General features: G+C 32.6%; 1 protein-coding gene across 1 annotated transcript; it reads right to left on the reverse strand.

Annotated features, from left to right (window-relative positions):
• Positions 1-1,390: 1,390 nt before the first annotated feature.
• Positions 1,391-5,142, reverse strand: LOC145572355 (uncharacterized). Its single transcript, XM_081631333.1, has 5 exons — positions 4,995-5,142; positions 4,760-4,855; positions 4,564-4,644; positions 4,060-4,210; positions 1,391-1,947 (listed from the first exon to the last, which is right to left on the reverse strand). The coding sequence occupies exons 1-5, from the start codon at positions 5,019-5,021 to the stop codon at positions 1,622-1,624; spliced, it is 681 nt and encodes a 226-aa protein (XP_081487459.1). The 5' UTR covers positions 5,022-5,142; the 3' UTR covers positions 1,391-1,621.
• Between the last annotated feature and the right edge of the window lie 11,397 nt (positions 5,143-16,539).

Genomic DNA, 16,539 nt, shown 5'->3' on the forward strand with positions numbered 1-16,539 from the left:
TTGGTCTTTTTTGATAGTAGAAGGGCGCCCGGTCTTTTTTTATAGCAATTACTAACAATATACAATATTTCTTTTCCCCATTTACATTGTAAATAATACGAGTACCAAGTTCACCCCATTAATTTCCTTCTGACACTTTTATTGTAAAATTATTTTTTTTAAAAATTGATATTCATATAATGTACAATGAACGAGGCTCACATCACTATGTTTTTTTCCTAAAAAATGACAAGAATTTTGAACATGTCATTTACTCTTCAGCTTTGTTGGTATGGCTGCTTAGTACAGACCTGCAAACTAAACTACGGCCCCGTTCTTTAGAGCTGCTCTGCTCTGCTAAGCCCTACTCTGCTCTACTCTGTTCAAATCAAATCTTCTCTACTCAAAAAAAATCTGATCTGCTCTATTTTTAAATAATAATTAATAACAATAATAATAATTAATATTGTATTGATGAAAATAATTTATTATTTTGAATAATTATAATAATTATTAATATTAAAAATAATTTTAATAATTATAATATTAATAATAATTAATATTTATTAATCATAATAATAATTATTAATAATAATTATGAATAATAATATTTAATAATTCAAACTATTAAGAATTAATATTTAATAATATTATTAATTAATAATTTCTAATAATTATAACAATTCTTTCAAAAAAATAAATAATAATAATAACAATTAAAAACAATTTCTTTTTATAAACATTTGATATTAGAATCACAATGTGTAGAAACATTTTAGGTGGGTATTGATTGTTAGTTCATTGAGTTGAATTATTTTTCAAATCTTTCAATACAATTTAAGAATTAAAAAAAAAAAAAGAGGTTGTTTTCAAGTAGTACTTTGTATATCATTATTATTTTGAGGGCTAAAAATATATGATTAAGATAAATTTATAAGTAAAATCATTATTACTCATTAAATCATTTTATTTTAAAATTTTTGTGAAATAAATATAAGTAAACCGTTGTCTTTTATCTTTCTACTATTAACATATGTTAAATATGGTACACATTTATTTATGTTTTCACTCACCTAAATCAATGGTATATGCACTTAATAATAATAATAATAATAATAATAATAATATTGTTGAAATCTGCTCTGCTCTGCTATCCTGAAATCTGCTCTGCTCTGCTCTACTGAAATTTAATGTGCTCTACCCTGCTTGCCCAAAAGCTCAAAAGAACAGGGCCTACATGTGACTGATGTGAGGCACAAGGCTTTAAGTAAGAACACTATGCTTCAGTGATGAGGAAAAAGATGAACCTTAGTAGATGATGCTTTGTGCTGCTACCGTGATTCTTGAAATTGAGGAATTTTGCTAAACAACAGCCACTTTCTAGTGTTTTCAGAGGTGTACCATAACAATAAGCAATACAACTTAATAATTCATTCATTCTAATCAATACAAGGCTTCAAGCCATAAGGGATAATTTCTATTACAAGATTAACTGCAGAACTTCACGTTCAGCATCCTATTTCGTAAGTAGCACAAGTCCTAAGCCTTTTCAAAGTACTGAAACTTATGATATCTCAGACTATCAAGGTAACAAGTTTTACAGAAAAATGATGAGTTATATACAAGTAATAGAAAAGTTCAGTCAAACAACATCTAAAGGCCCGACATCCCACCTAGATTTTCGCTTCCTTGGCCTCTTTCCAGTCCTCCAGCTCAGAACAGGTGCAGGAGTTAATAGAATAATATCTTCATCAGAGTTAGGACCAATCCAACCATAGCAAAGTCTGCGTGTACTGGGTGCAATCTTTTCCTGACGACCATGCTCAAATCCAGGTGGAATTGGAAGCGTATGAATTGAGGGAAAAGGTAAACTATTTTCCTGATCTATGAGGATAGCATTAGCCTGGTTTACTTTGATTTGGCTTGGGCTCTTCGCACCCTCAGCAAGTGATAAAGAGGGCTTATGCACTGTAAATACAAATTAAAGACATAGTAAGCACCAACCCAACAAAAAGTAGCTCACACCTGTAACTTACAGCACAGAAGGTTAACTCTTTTTTATGGTAAACACTATTTGTAAGATCCAAATGTGGAATAATTAGCAGTTTTAGCCCAAAAAAGTGTGCATTCAAGATGAATCATTGATTCTAAATTAAATTACTGACTAGGTAGAATGAGCATAAATTTGATTCATGAAACTGAAATGGACATGTAAGCAGAAAGGTGTGCAGCAAATTGTCAGGCTAGTAAATCTGTAGTTAAAATCAACAGCTCTTTAAATGACTCGATGCAGATGTGTACTACAATAAATTGATGCCTTGTTCGAAATGGAAAATCCACGATACCCAATCATTTTATGTACAACCATCATTTAATAGTCCATCACTAATGAAATCAGAATTAGAGCTTGATGAGGTCTAGTTCAGCACTTCAGATACCCTCCTATAATGGGAAGCAACTATAAAAGAAAACATTTTAATCAATATCTGGTGGTATTGAATGGAGTGAATGATGTCTAGCAGCCACTTTTCTAATTTTTAAAATTGAACAGTAGACAGATACATGAAAATATGAGCTGAGCATTGCATCACCTTTAGTATTACTATAAAATAATATAGTGAAAAGCTGGCTCGACAAACGCACAAAGGTACAAAAGATACCATTTGTTTCTTGGGTACAAGAAAGATATCAAATTGAGTGAATATAATAAATGCACAACTCAGGAGGGAAGCCACTCTAGATCTCACCACCTGAGAATCTTTTCACAAGTCCACTCCCCACTAGAAAAATAATAGAAAAAAATGATACTCAAGTTAATCAACCACTGTGGCAGTATCACTCTGCGGCGTGAGCTAAAAATTTGCAGATGAAGATACCTCAATGAAATCTCTCTCTCTTTCTGACAAGCCACACACCCAAGATTCTCGTTTAACAACCAAAATTCCGTTAAACAAATAGATCTCACCACCTGAGAATCTTTTCACAAGTCCACTCCCCACTAGAAAAATAATAGAAAAAAATGATACTCAAGTTAATCAACCACTGTGGCAGTATCACTCTGCGGCGTGAGCTAAAAATTTGCAGATGAAGATACCTCAATGAAATCTCTCTCTCTTTCTGACAAGCCACACACCCAAGATTCTCATTTAACAACCAAAATTCCGTTAAACAAATAGAATCACCGAACAAACACAATAACAAAAATATTTGCCCCCCATGGCCCTCAGAAGAGATGGGTACTAAGTGCCTAATCTGCAATTTGTGTTAAATAAATCTAAGAAATAAGTCCAAACAAAATCTATTTGGGCAACTCAATGTGACATTGAAGAGATTCTTGGAAGTGATGCTCAGTTTCAAGGTGCTTATAAATTGAGTTATTAGTGAATACACAAGAAGAAATGATTATCAACCACTCATAAAACAGGTAAAAAAATTCCCAAATCAAGTAGAACAAAGTAAAATCAAACAAAACAATTAAACAATCTTTCTATTACAAAATTAGTAAATAAAAGTCATTTTAACACAAAAGGCCAAAAAGATAGAAAATGAAAGGCCTCTCCCAACAATCCTCCTGGTAGAAAATGTTATACCATTTAAACCAGAACAAGGCAAAGAAGAGAAGGAAATATGGCTCATGAATCTCCAAAGGCTCATATAGAAAGTATGTGTTCCACAAAACACCCTAGAGGCATCCCAAGTACAAAATATTTAAAGCCACTTATCACCAAGGAGCTGTTTCAATATGCCAAACTCCTAAACCACAAGCTCCCCACAGCCCTACCCAGCCCCACACCTCCTCTCCTAATTAGATAATCCTCTATCCTTATTTACTGCAAATCAGAAATATTTTCATAAAATTCATGCTAATACAATTTGAATTAAAAGGGAAAAAATCCTATGCTTAATCATGACAACTTACTACCAGGCTGATATTAAAGGGGAATATGAACAGATATTCCCATAAACTAACAGTTTATAAAAATATATAATATAGGATATTATTCACTATGTTCTCATCTCAGAAGCAAAATGTAACATAAGTCTGAAGACAACACAGAAAGAACAAAGAAATCCTCTTACCTGCAACAGGTTCAGGACTTGCCAAAGGAGTATCAGTTGCCAAGAGAGTACTATGGTTAGAGCATAAGGACTCACTGGCTTCACCAGAAGGTCCAGCCTCCTCCGGCTCGTCCTCCCCACCTTCTTGACATCTATCTTCATTCGGTGATTCCTGCAATGCATACATATAAACATCATCATCAAATAGTCCTCTCCCAGCTCAAAACATGGTACCAGCAGCTATAGCATCTCAACAAACAAATTAAAAAACGCTTGTAAAGACAATTGCTTTTCAATTTACATACTAGTCCTAAGTCCTCAAAAACAACCAGCAAAATTGGATAACAACAGCAAAATCAGCAATTAGAGTGTGACAATTTTATTATCATCATTATAACCAACAGTAAACACCAAAAAAATATCATTATAAACAACAGAAATGAAACAACAAAATTACCATTTTGTAAATAAGAAATCAAGGGCAATAATTCAAGAAATGAATAACAAAAACAAGAAATTGGGTACCACAGGAGGTTCCAGTATATACTCAATCAGCAACTTGTAAGAGGCCTCTTCAATAAAAGGCCACCCTTCTTCACCATACTCCTATAATCACCAAAAATAAAATAAAAAACCCACAAATTAATTGATTAAAACAGACAAAAAATTGCAATAAAATAAAGCATAGAATTTGATCAATAATTTGGTGAAATAGACTTACTTTGAGCAATTTATCAACATTCCAGCGAACAATTTCAGGCGAAAATCCCATTGGTTTTAAAGCATCAATGGCAGCATCAATACGTTTAAGACCCACCTACAAATTTGCAAGAAATTTTTGCAAAAAAAAAAAAAAAAAAAAAAAAAAAAAAAAAACCCAAGAAAACGGGGAAAAACCCAGTTAAAAATAACAAGAAAAGATTGAAATGGAAGTAAGATGAGAAAGAGAAAAGCACCTTGCGAGGTCTTCCACGTCGAGCCATGGATATTGCAGAACAATGAGTAAACTTCGAAGAGAATAGTTGTTTGAGATTTTGGCAATTGTGTGTGAGTGAGAAACTGCACTGGTTTGAGTGTGGAGAGGAGAGAGAAAGAATGAGAATATGGGAAATGTTCACTTTAAAGTACTCCGTATTAGAAGACGTTGGGTCATCTCATATACTCCGTACATATAGTGCTGTCAAATTTCAAACCGAAACCGTTTAACTGTCCGAAACCGACCGACCCAAATGAGAACCGAACCGATTAAAAACCGAATTTTTTGGAACCGAAAACCGACCCGAACCGTATTTTAGTAAACCCGAAACCGAATCGACCCGAGTAATGGTAAACCGTTTAAGAACCGAACCCGTTAACAAACCGAACCGAATATAAACCGAACTGAATGAAAACCAAACCGAAAGAGAACCGAACCGTATCTAAACCGAAACCGGTTCCAACCCGAAACCGTTTAAACTGGAAAAAAACCGATTACACCGAACCGTTAGCAAACTGCTACCCGTTTGCACCGAACCATTTAAAAACCGAACTGATTGTAAACCGAACTGGTTATAAACCGAACCGTTTATGAACCAAACCGCTTCTAAATCGAACCGTTTACAAACCGTTAGTAATCAAAACTTATGAAGAGTGATGAAGAAACACAAATTCCATATAATGCTAGACACTTTGAGCTGTGTCTCTGATATCTTGAATCTAGATAAGCGCGTCTATGAGACTATGAGCATGTCAGAATTTTGAGATAATGCTTTATAATGGATGAAAAGCCTGCTGAAAGACCCTTAACATTCCCTTCAGACTGAAAATCTGTCTTGCTGGTAGAGGTATGCTGAGTCCTTTGTACCATTTGCCTATCAAAGATCATCATCTTCACACCTTTTGCAAAGACGCTGCTAGCTTAAAATATTTTCTTCATACCTTACTTTTTTTCATTTGCTAGTTGAAAGTTGCAACCAGTCTACATTTTACTTGCCATAGCTCTACAAATTATGTCATATTTCTATTTTTTATTGCTTCACAGATTATGTACTTAGTGATTTGCTTCTTCTTATATTCTGTCTTTTAGGAATCTTTTTCCTTTGTTTGCTCATTCAAGTTGAAAAACAATATATTATTTGAAGGGTTGATCATTTTTAAATGGAATATGTACCCGAGTGGTAAAAGGACTACATAAAGCCAATTGCAAATGCCATATTGAGAAACACACATTCACATTATGCAAATTTCAAATGCTTCAAATAGAAGGGGGTAAAAAAGATAAAAAAAAAAATACATATTAAGGGCACATCCATAACACCAGATTTGATAAAATTAACCAAAGATAGTCAAGTTACTCAAGTTCATAACATATTGTTCCCAGGGGAGGAGGTGGAAAATAATGGTTAATTACTCACATGAAACTCATTGAATTGCATTGTGCTATTTTGCTACAAGCATATATGAAGTCTAACAAAGTCCTAAAACTGTAGACATGGCAGCAGCAGAACATCATACAAGCAGAACAGCCGAACAGCAAAGACACAGCTAAACACAGCAGAACAGCAGAGACACAGCAGCAGGGCCAGCAGCAGACATGGCAGAACAGCAGACAAGCAGAACAGCAGCAGCAGAACAGCAGACAAGCAGAACAGCAGCAGCAGAACAGCAGAACACCTTAAGCCACTCTGACCACAAATAGCCTAACCACTTAACCGGACATACTAAAGCACGGCTAAGGATGAAAATGTAAAATACAGGCAAGAACAAGTCAAATCTGAACAAAGATCTAATAAATCTGATGAGGCCTACCAAATACAGCTGAGTAAAGGTTGAAACTTGAAGCAGATAAATAGTATAAGCCTATAAGGACCTCATCAACATCATAACTAGGGGATGATTCTAACTAAGCCAGAGAAAGGCAGCAATGATTGACATAGGACCCATAATATAAACTCTACCGGGCAATGTCGGCATGTGCTTTAACTTTGCAAAATGAAGTGATTTCACAAAAAGGATTTTACAAATTATCTCAGAAGTGAAGTGATAACAATCTCCAAATACTACGTACGTTTATACTCTGTTTACTTTCTACAAGATGAAGTGTTCCCAAGATAAGATTTCGTGGAAATTGTGAAGAAACGGGATTAAATATTCCAGTTAGCATACAGCAAATCAAAGCAGGGTATTCAACCTTTGGTCCAAAAATTACTGATTTTAACAGGTTTCTCAGTTTCTGCATAGTAAAGATATCAAAGCTATTCTTATTGCAGGGTATTCTTACAGTTTGTCAAAGATATACCAAAGCTTCACAATTACATATACTTCTAAACAGAAGATATCATCATTCCTTATAAACAAAACCCATGCATTACAACTTTAAGAATAATTATAATTAGCTATGTTACTATCATATTATAAATTAAAATTAATATTACAACTTTAAGAATAATTATAATTAGCTATGTTACTATCAAACTAACAAATCCCAATTCCTACATGGATGAGGTCGGCTGCATAAACCAAGAATATACTCCATACCTTCAATAGTTGGCATATGCCAAGATTAATGAAGATAACAGCACAAAGCAAATTCAGTAGAATTAAGCTTTTCTTGAATGTTTATAATAAGCAAATAACAACTTCCATCTCAAAACATTTACTATCTTCTCATTCAAATCATCAACAAAATCGACCAGCTAAATAAATCTAAATCAATGAAATAACACAACCATCAACAACAAATATCATTAAAATATCATTATAACCCTAAAAACCAATTCTTTAAACTATATACAGTAACAATTAAAAAAAACAACACCAATTCATACCATGATACCAACAACACATATCAATTAAAATCTAGAGAGAAAGAGACACCGTGTATATATCATACCTGAATTTGGAGCAATTAGGGCAGCAAACACCAATGACTCCGTGAATGAGAGGCGCCAGGACAGCTTCAGAATAAGGACAACAAACACCGTGAATGAGAGGCGCCGTGAGGATGAGACGGAGAGGTGATGAGACGGAGAGGCGCTTAGCCGTGAGAAGGAGAGGCGCTGTGAGGATGAGTGGTAAGGTGAGAGTGGTAAAGTGAGAGTGAGAGTGAAAGGGTTTCAAAAGGGTGAGAGTGGTTTCATGTAAATCTAACCATTGATTTTTTTAATCTATGGTTCAGATTGGTGATCCATGTGTGTTGTGGGAGAAAGAATCTAACCATTGATTTTTTTAATCTATGGTTGAGAATGGTGATCCATGTGTGTTGTGGGAGAAAGAATCTAACCATTGATTTTTTAATCAATGATTGAGAGTGGCGATCCGTGTGTGTTTGTGTGTTGTACATTCATCTACAAAAATATTATTCCTTCAATTCTTTAGTATTTTTTTGCCCCATTTGATCGGGATCAGTGCCCAAGACACGTATTAAAACATCTACTAGTATATCTTTATTTTTATACACGTAAAAATTATAAAAACGTTATATTAATAAAATGTATAAATAGATTAATTTAAAAAGATCACTAATGAGCTACTTCGTATAACTTTGTAGTTTGTACTAATACATACGAATAACGATGATACGAATATTTATCTATGAGATATTGAGATGGTTAGATACCACGTGTTAATAATGTGTAGTACATATGATCGATTGAACTGATCAATATGACCTTGTTAATTAGTCATTAGTGTTTTCTTTCATTATACAAATCAAAGCACTTTGTAATATCTTCATAATTTCATGAAAATATATAATGATAAACGAGTCATAATTATCAGTCTTGTTGACTAATCAAGTATCGAATTACCAAATTGCAAATTTCCATTTCACAAGAAGTCAAGAACTCATCAAGTCATGATTATGATTGTATGCGTAGTATATAAATGATTAAATAAGAAGCATATAATAACCTAATTGACTAATTGCATAACAATAATACATTAATACACTAATTCTTATAATCTACTTCGTAATAAACTAGTATGATCAGTATGACTAAACTTGAAACAGAACATAATATGTATTTATAAAATAAATGAGAATTTGTTTATAATATGTTGCCTAAATATGAAATGATTCGCGACTTGCCGACTTTATTTAAAACTTGTGAACGCAAAAGGTTAGCAAGTACTATCAAATTTCAAACCAAAGCCATTTAACTGCCCGAATCCAAACAACTCGATAAACAATTTATTTTTTGAAACCGAAAATCGACCCGAACCGTAATTTAGTAAACTTGAAATGGAACCGATATGAATAACGTTAAAGTGGTTAAACCATCGAAGAACCGAACCAATTATAAATTGAACCGAAAAAGAACCGAACCAGTTAAAAACCGAACCGAAAAAGATCCGAACCAGTTATAAACCGAACCAAAAAAGAACCGAACTGTTTCCAACCCGAAACCGTTTCCAACCCGAAACTGTTTGAACCGGGATAAAAACCGTTTACACCGCACCGTTAACAAACCGCAACCCGCCTGCACCGAACCGTTTACTACCCGGACTGTTTACAACCCGAACTGAATTAAAACCGCTTAAGAATAAACCGAAACCGAATCGAACCGATAACTATTTAAACCGAACCAAAACCGACCCGCGAGACAATTAAACCGATTCCAAACCGACCCGATTAACTACCGAACCGATTTCAAACCGAACCGAAACCGAACTGTCAAACCGTTTTGACAGTGCTACGTACATACAATAATTATCTTGGAAAAATTATCACTCCATATGGGTTAACTTTTACTGCATAGCTTTTATTAGTTTAATAAACATATAGAATGAAAAATGTACCATTACTGTATAATAGGTGATAGGTGATAGGTGATAAGTATTTTGGAGGAAAATATTCAACCTGGTGGTAAAAAGTGCCACAGCATGTACAATATTACACAAAAAGTACTAATTAGACAACTTATATTTTAGTACATAATACATGCATAATGGTACATTATAATGTACCATTATAGAGTCAGCTTTTTCCAAAAGCTTACCAAATTTTCATTTTTACCCTCCTATATGTTTTGTAAATATATAGGAGTTATGCGCTGAGATGCACTCCTCCATATGCATACAGGGTGTGAATTTGGATCCGTGCCATACACGGTTTTTACTACTCCCTCCGGTTTTTTTTTATAGGCTAGATTTGAGATTTCACACTATTCATATGTCATCATTGACTTAATTTTTATACTAATACATAATATATAAATATGATCCTATAATATGTTGTTGGATTTGTCATAATGTCTAATTTTATAAATTAACTAGCAGTATTTTTTCAAATAAAATATTTTACTAAATATATATTTATCTAAAAGTTTGTGATATTCACTTGCTTACTACTTGAATTTTTTATTATAAAATAAATCATTTATTTTGTTTATCATATTTAGATAAAATTCCTAATATAAAAAGAAAATATTTTATTTAACAAAGCAAAATTTTTTTTATTATAATCCTACGTATCGCTTTTAAAAACCTAATCTACGTGGCATAATTTTATTGTAGCGTTTTAAAAACATTAATCCTACAAAATTTATTTATTAAATGACATTTATATAAACTAGTTTTGGGCCCCACGCGAGCGATGCGCGCACTCCAATTGGCAAAACGTGATGGAAATCATGCTTGTTAACAATCATTTTAGAGTTCCGATATTTTTTCGTTGGGCATATAAAAATTGTGAGTGTATATATTTGATTTGTGCAACAACAATTTGAGCGAATGTTTGAAATAATAGGCACGTAAAATCTATTATATTTGGACATATTAAGTGGACTTTCTTTAAAACTCCTTAAAAAAATCATATATAATTATCTCTAAAAATTTACTATCCTCTAAAAAATTTACTAACCTCTAAAAATCATAACTACCTCACCCTAAATCAATTGTTCACCCCTAAATAGTTTGATTACCTTTAAAGAATTTGCTCATCCCTAAATAAATTGTTCACCTCTACAAAATTGGCTCACCTCTAATAAACATATTCAATTATCTCACTCCTAAATAATTTGTTTACCCGTAAAAACCATATGCAAATTAACTCACCCCTTAATAGTTTGCTCATTACTAAATAATTTGTCCAATCCTAAAATCCATATAGTCATATACAATAATCCCACCTTTAAATAAATTGCTCACCCCACCCCTACAAAGTTGGCCCACCTCTAAAAATAATAATCAAATTATCTCATCAAACAATAATTTGCTCACCCTTAATAGTTTATCCACATCTAGAGAATTTGCTCGCCCCTAAAAGTCATATACACACCTCACCCTTTAGTAGTTTGCTTGCCCCTATATGAGTCATATACACACTTATACCTTACTTCTAAAAGTCATATACACACTTATCTCTCCTCAATAAAATTGCTCACCCCTAAATAATTTTGCTTGCCCTAAATAGAATTTGCTTACAAATAAATAAATTGCTCACTCCTAAAAACAGATAAAGTATACAATCTACACGTGACCTATGTGAGTGCATTCTTAAATAGCTTGTTCTCCCATAATTTTCTCACCCCTAATATTAATTACATACAATTATGTACCTCCCCCTTTAATAAATTGATCACCCTAAATAATTAAATTTGCTCGCCCCTAAAAAACATATACAATTGCCTCACTTCTGAAAGTTAACTTGTCAATAAATTGTTAAACCCCTCAATAGTCTGCTCACCCCTAAATAATTTGTTCACTCTTAAAAATAATATGTAATTACTTTAATCCTGAATAAATTTGTCACCCTTATATAAATTTCTCACCTTTAAATAATTTGTGTACCATTAAAAATTGTATACAATTATCTCACCCTTAAATAAATGCTCACCCCTAAATAGTACGCTTTCAAGGTAGTGCACTTGATAGTCTGCTCACTACTTGACTCTTAATTCCCTCTATATTCTCTTATATTTGAAATATCATAATTCAAGCTCAATTAATTTAATAGTGCACTTAAATATACATAGATAGTTAATATAATCAAACTACAGATTCACTATCATAGTTATCCTCAAATACAACCAAAAACTCAAAATTATAACACAATTAGAAACAAAACTCATTATATCAACATCAATAACAGCATTCTATATTAAAATTTTCAGGATCTTCTGTTTTCTTTAACTTTTGCATTTCTGTTTATCCTACTCTTTCAAGAAAGTTTGGTATTAACAATATTTCCAACCCACAACATTCGATCAGCTACACCACGAAAAAACGAAAGGACATGTAAGAAAACCAACAATTAAAGATACAAATCGGCTAAAAACTCCGTATGATGGGAAGTAAAGCTAGCTATGGTTAAATGCTTAAAGTAAAGTAAGTGAAAAGCCTTAAAAGTAACAAAGCAAACTCCCTATTAATCGGTAAACTAGATGACCACGGCAATAAAATCTAGGAATATCCCATTCCAGCCTAACCTTACCCTCGAAGGAAAATAGCAACAACAAAAATATCAAACAAAAATGTAAGATACTGCTTCTAAGATCAGTGACCTCACTTGCCTTCAAAGCAAGCCCTTGTTGCCATGAGAGCCATAAATTTTGTGGTCATCTCCTCTTGCAACACTCTCCAAGCCTTTTCTTGTGGCCAAATTACCGCAATATAATCATATTTTTTGCACTTTGAGAAAATCAGTTTCGCATGTATTAAGTTAAGTTCACGCAATCATAAAAAAATCACGACATCTCAATATAACATTTAATCTTCCAACGACAAACAATGTTGAGAAAAAAAAACAAACAAACAAACAATGTTGAGAAAATAGCCCGAATACATAATACCTTTAACCTCTTTTACCTCCAAAATGGAGTAAAACTATCAACTAAAATTGAGTTAAGTTAGCTAAGACTATTGAAACTTTTAATAAAGTAAACAAAAGCCATTATTTAATAATTATCACTACTACATTTTTGACCTATTGCAACCCCCAAATACGTTGCATCAGGCATCAAAATCCGTGGAATTAGGCCTAATGCAACGGCCATATACCGTGACATCTGCTGGCGTTGCAGTAGGACTAATGCAACGACATATGACACCTAATGCCACGACATTTATGATCCGTTGCGTGATCAAGACCTAATGCAACGACAACATTATTGCCGTGGCATTAGGGCTGTAATACCTAATGCCACGGTTTCTTATACCTAATGCCACGGTTCCTTATACCAAATGCCACACTGTGCATACACCTAATGCAAATAATAATAATAATACTTCAAAAAAAAAAAAAGAATTGTATTAATATAAATTAAAAGTTTGTACATTGTTATCTATAAGGAAAATTACAAAATTAAATCATCACTAGTTAAACTAAGAAAGTAAGAAGAAAACAATTAAAAGGTAAAACTAAATCATTTTGTCCTCCAAATAATATTTTCAACAATTCTTTAGACCGCATTATCATTTCTTTCTCCTACTTCTCCAATTTCTCAGGTAAAGCAATCTGGGAAGCATCTTCTTCAACTTCAGTATTTACCTCTAGCACTGTTTACACATATCCAATGGATCTAAATATCCTGATAAACAAAACATACACACGTACAAACAAATCAAATGGGATTATAAAAGTATCGAGCACTCAAAAAAAAAGGAACTTGATGTTTGTTTGTTTTTTCCCAACTGAAATTGAAACAGGAGGCTTGGCCCTACTCCTATTGCCATGTTGATCATAAGTATAAACCTGGGATTATGCACACACAAGAGAAGCATAATGTGCACAATATTAGAAAAATGAATGTCATTGGAAATGGAACAAGTACACAAAATATTAGGTTAAAAAATTTACCAAATACCATATCATATGTAATGGAAGCTAGTACGAACTGTCATTGCATCTCCTTTGTTTTATATGTAAGTTTTATCATACACAAATCTACTATAGAGTCTGCAAGATGTTTCTAGATTATTTGAACATATTAACTATTCCTATAATAATATAGTACATAGTTTAATTATTCACCTTTAACTATTTTAAACTCACCAAACATATATTTTTTGAGATCTAAAACTTAGAAGGATATAATATAAAAAATTTAAGACATAGACTAAAGGTGTAAGATACTTTACCTTCCTATCAAGATACTGAAAACTAGTCACTATTATAAAGTTAATAGTACACCAGAATGTGAGGAACTCTAGCTAACTCTATTAGATCCATCAGCCATTCGTTTGTTTAGTAAATGGTGTTCTGAGGGAGCATTTTCAATCTGTAAGAATTAAAGCATGGATGTTAGCTACATTTCTACAAGCACCTAGGATTGTCAAACTACAGAAAATGTCTAAATACGATTACGTCCACTAAAGTTCTGTACTAAGGCTACAAAGGTAGATTTTAAATGGATATTACTTCAAAGAAACCAAATTTAAGAAACTGTCCATGCTTAATAATCAACAAGATGAAATAACAGTGACACATAGACAAGCATAGTCTATCAATCAATATTTTCTGAGACAATTAATAAACCTGAGTTTCAATAACCTTGAGCAGAGAACTTGCATAATCAGCTGCTTGAACAATTTAAGTAAATATGAAGCCTATATTGTGTTTAATCCACTAAATCAGAAATGAAATTAGGTGTAAAAATTATGAGCAACCAGTTTGGTATACATGATGCAACTTGCTACTTTTCTATGGTTTGTTAACATTACTTTCATCCACAGAAACGTCACCATTTCAAGAAAACATATAGACATACCACACAGTCCATTGACTCAATAAAGGGTAATTGAGCTAAGGTAAATTTAACACCACCTATTCATATGCAAAAAGTAGTGTACATATAGAATCAAACAGATGATATAAAATTGAAACCAACAAAAAAAGTTGGCACAGTTAAATCCAAGCCAAGAATAAAAATTTACTTAAGTAATATTAGGGCAAAGCACTATTCATTATCTTGATAAAATTCGGGAGAGCACATTGCATATCATTCTAATGCCGCCATCAGTGATGATAGATACATCAACAACAAACCAATCTAAGATTCTTCTGGGTAAACCAAGTAAACTAGAAACAACCTATTCTTGCTAGAGAATGAAAAACTTGACTAAGCAATGAAAAATTAAAATAAGGCGTTACCCACTAAAGTCAAGCAGCTCTGGCTTTGAAAAGCTATAAGTAATCGCAGAAACAAAAGCATTAGTGATGATAGAGCCCAAAACTAATGAGTGCATTCTTAGTTCCTTGAATGAAAGGAAACATCAACCAATAACTCCAATTGATACATCAACCTACACTCTAATTAACTCCAAATAAAACAACATTAAAAAGCACATATAAATTTAAAACTCACTAAATTACTCAAATAAATATAATCATGATAAGGTTGGTTAAAAAAATATCCCAAATTGATTACATTGCAGAAATTCAAAGCAGAAATCCTAATTGATATATTTAGAACAATAATAGAAGGTAAGATAATTGCAGCATTTTGTATAATAATGACCAATAATTGAAGTGACAAAAAAAAAAAAAAAAAAACAGTAAGCCGTAAAATAAAATGAAAAACTTACAAGGTTTTGTGGGCATGAAAATCTGACCAGATTTCACCAACAAATTAAAGAAGAGACGATTCTAAAGCCCACAAATACACCATTTTATATACTCTATATTCAAGCAATTAACTACAATTGAACCTTACGTTGTTTGGGGGTTTTGTCCTTAATTTTTCTAAAGCAACTATAATTAACTGTAATTGTTGATATTGTTTCACAATTGGGCAGTTTGAATTTGAATATGGTCAAAAATTTGTAAATTTTGCTCTTAGCATCATATAGTTGAAAATCTGGATATAGTCGAAGAATTATTGTTGATTTTCACAACAATATTACTTAAATCAGATAACAAAAAATGAAAAAATATCGAAATATACAGAAGGAGAAGAAAAGAAGATGATCTGAGCTTACCCATAAAAATCTTCACAATTTCATCGAAGTAGCGTAAAACCTCCGAATTCCAATTGAAAGACACCAAGAACCCAAATCCTTAAATTTGAATCACAAAATTAGTAAGGTGAAATGAAAGAAAATGAGAAATTATGAAGATGACAAAGTATAAGCATGGAAAGGAAAAGAAGTGGAGTAAGCTATAGAATTGAAGAATTGGAAGAGTATTATGCGGAGTGCGAGTTTGCGACAGTATGAGAGAATGAACAATGAGGAACTGCTAGTGCTAGTAATAACCTTGTATTCTTTATTTTACTAATTAAAAAAAAGATATAAAAAATTATAAAAATAAGAGCAGTTGCATTAGCTCACCTAATGCAACGGCATTTTAGAGGTCGTTGTGTTAGCTCACTTAATTTCGCAATATAGAATGATCGTGGAATTAGACCCACCCTATTGCAACGACACTAAATAAACCGTTGCATTAGCCCATTTTATGTCGTTGCATTTGATTAAAAATGTAGTAGTTATAATAGAATTTTATTTGATTCACAAAACAATGCAATCGATTATCTGCATCATGCATCATCTAAAGAATAAAATCTAACCTGATATTTCTGTTTG

The sequence above is a fragment of the Chenopodium album genome, chromosome 12, assembly GCF_948465745.1.
Source record: "Chenopodium album chromosome 12, dcCheAlbu1.1, whole genome shotgun sequence".
Taxonomy (NCBI): Eukaryota; Viridiplantae; Streptophyta; class Magnoliopsida; order Caryophyllales; family Amaranthaceae; genus Chenopodium; species Chenopodium album.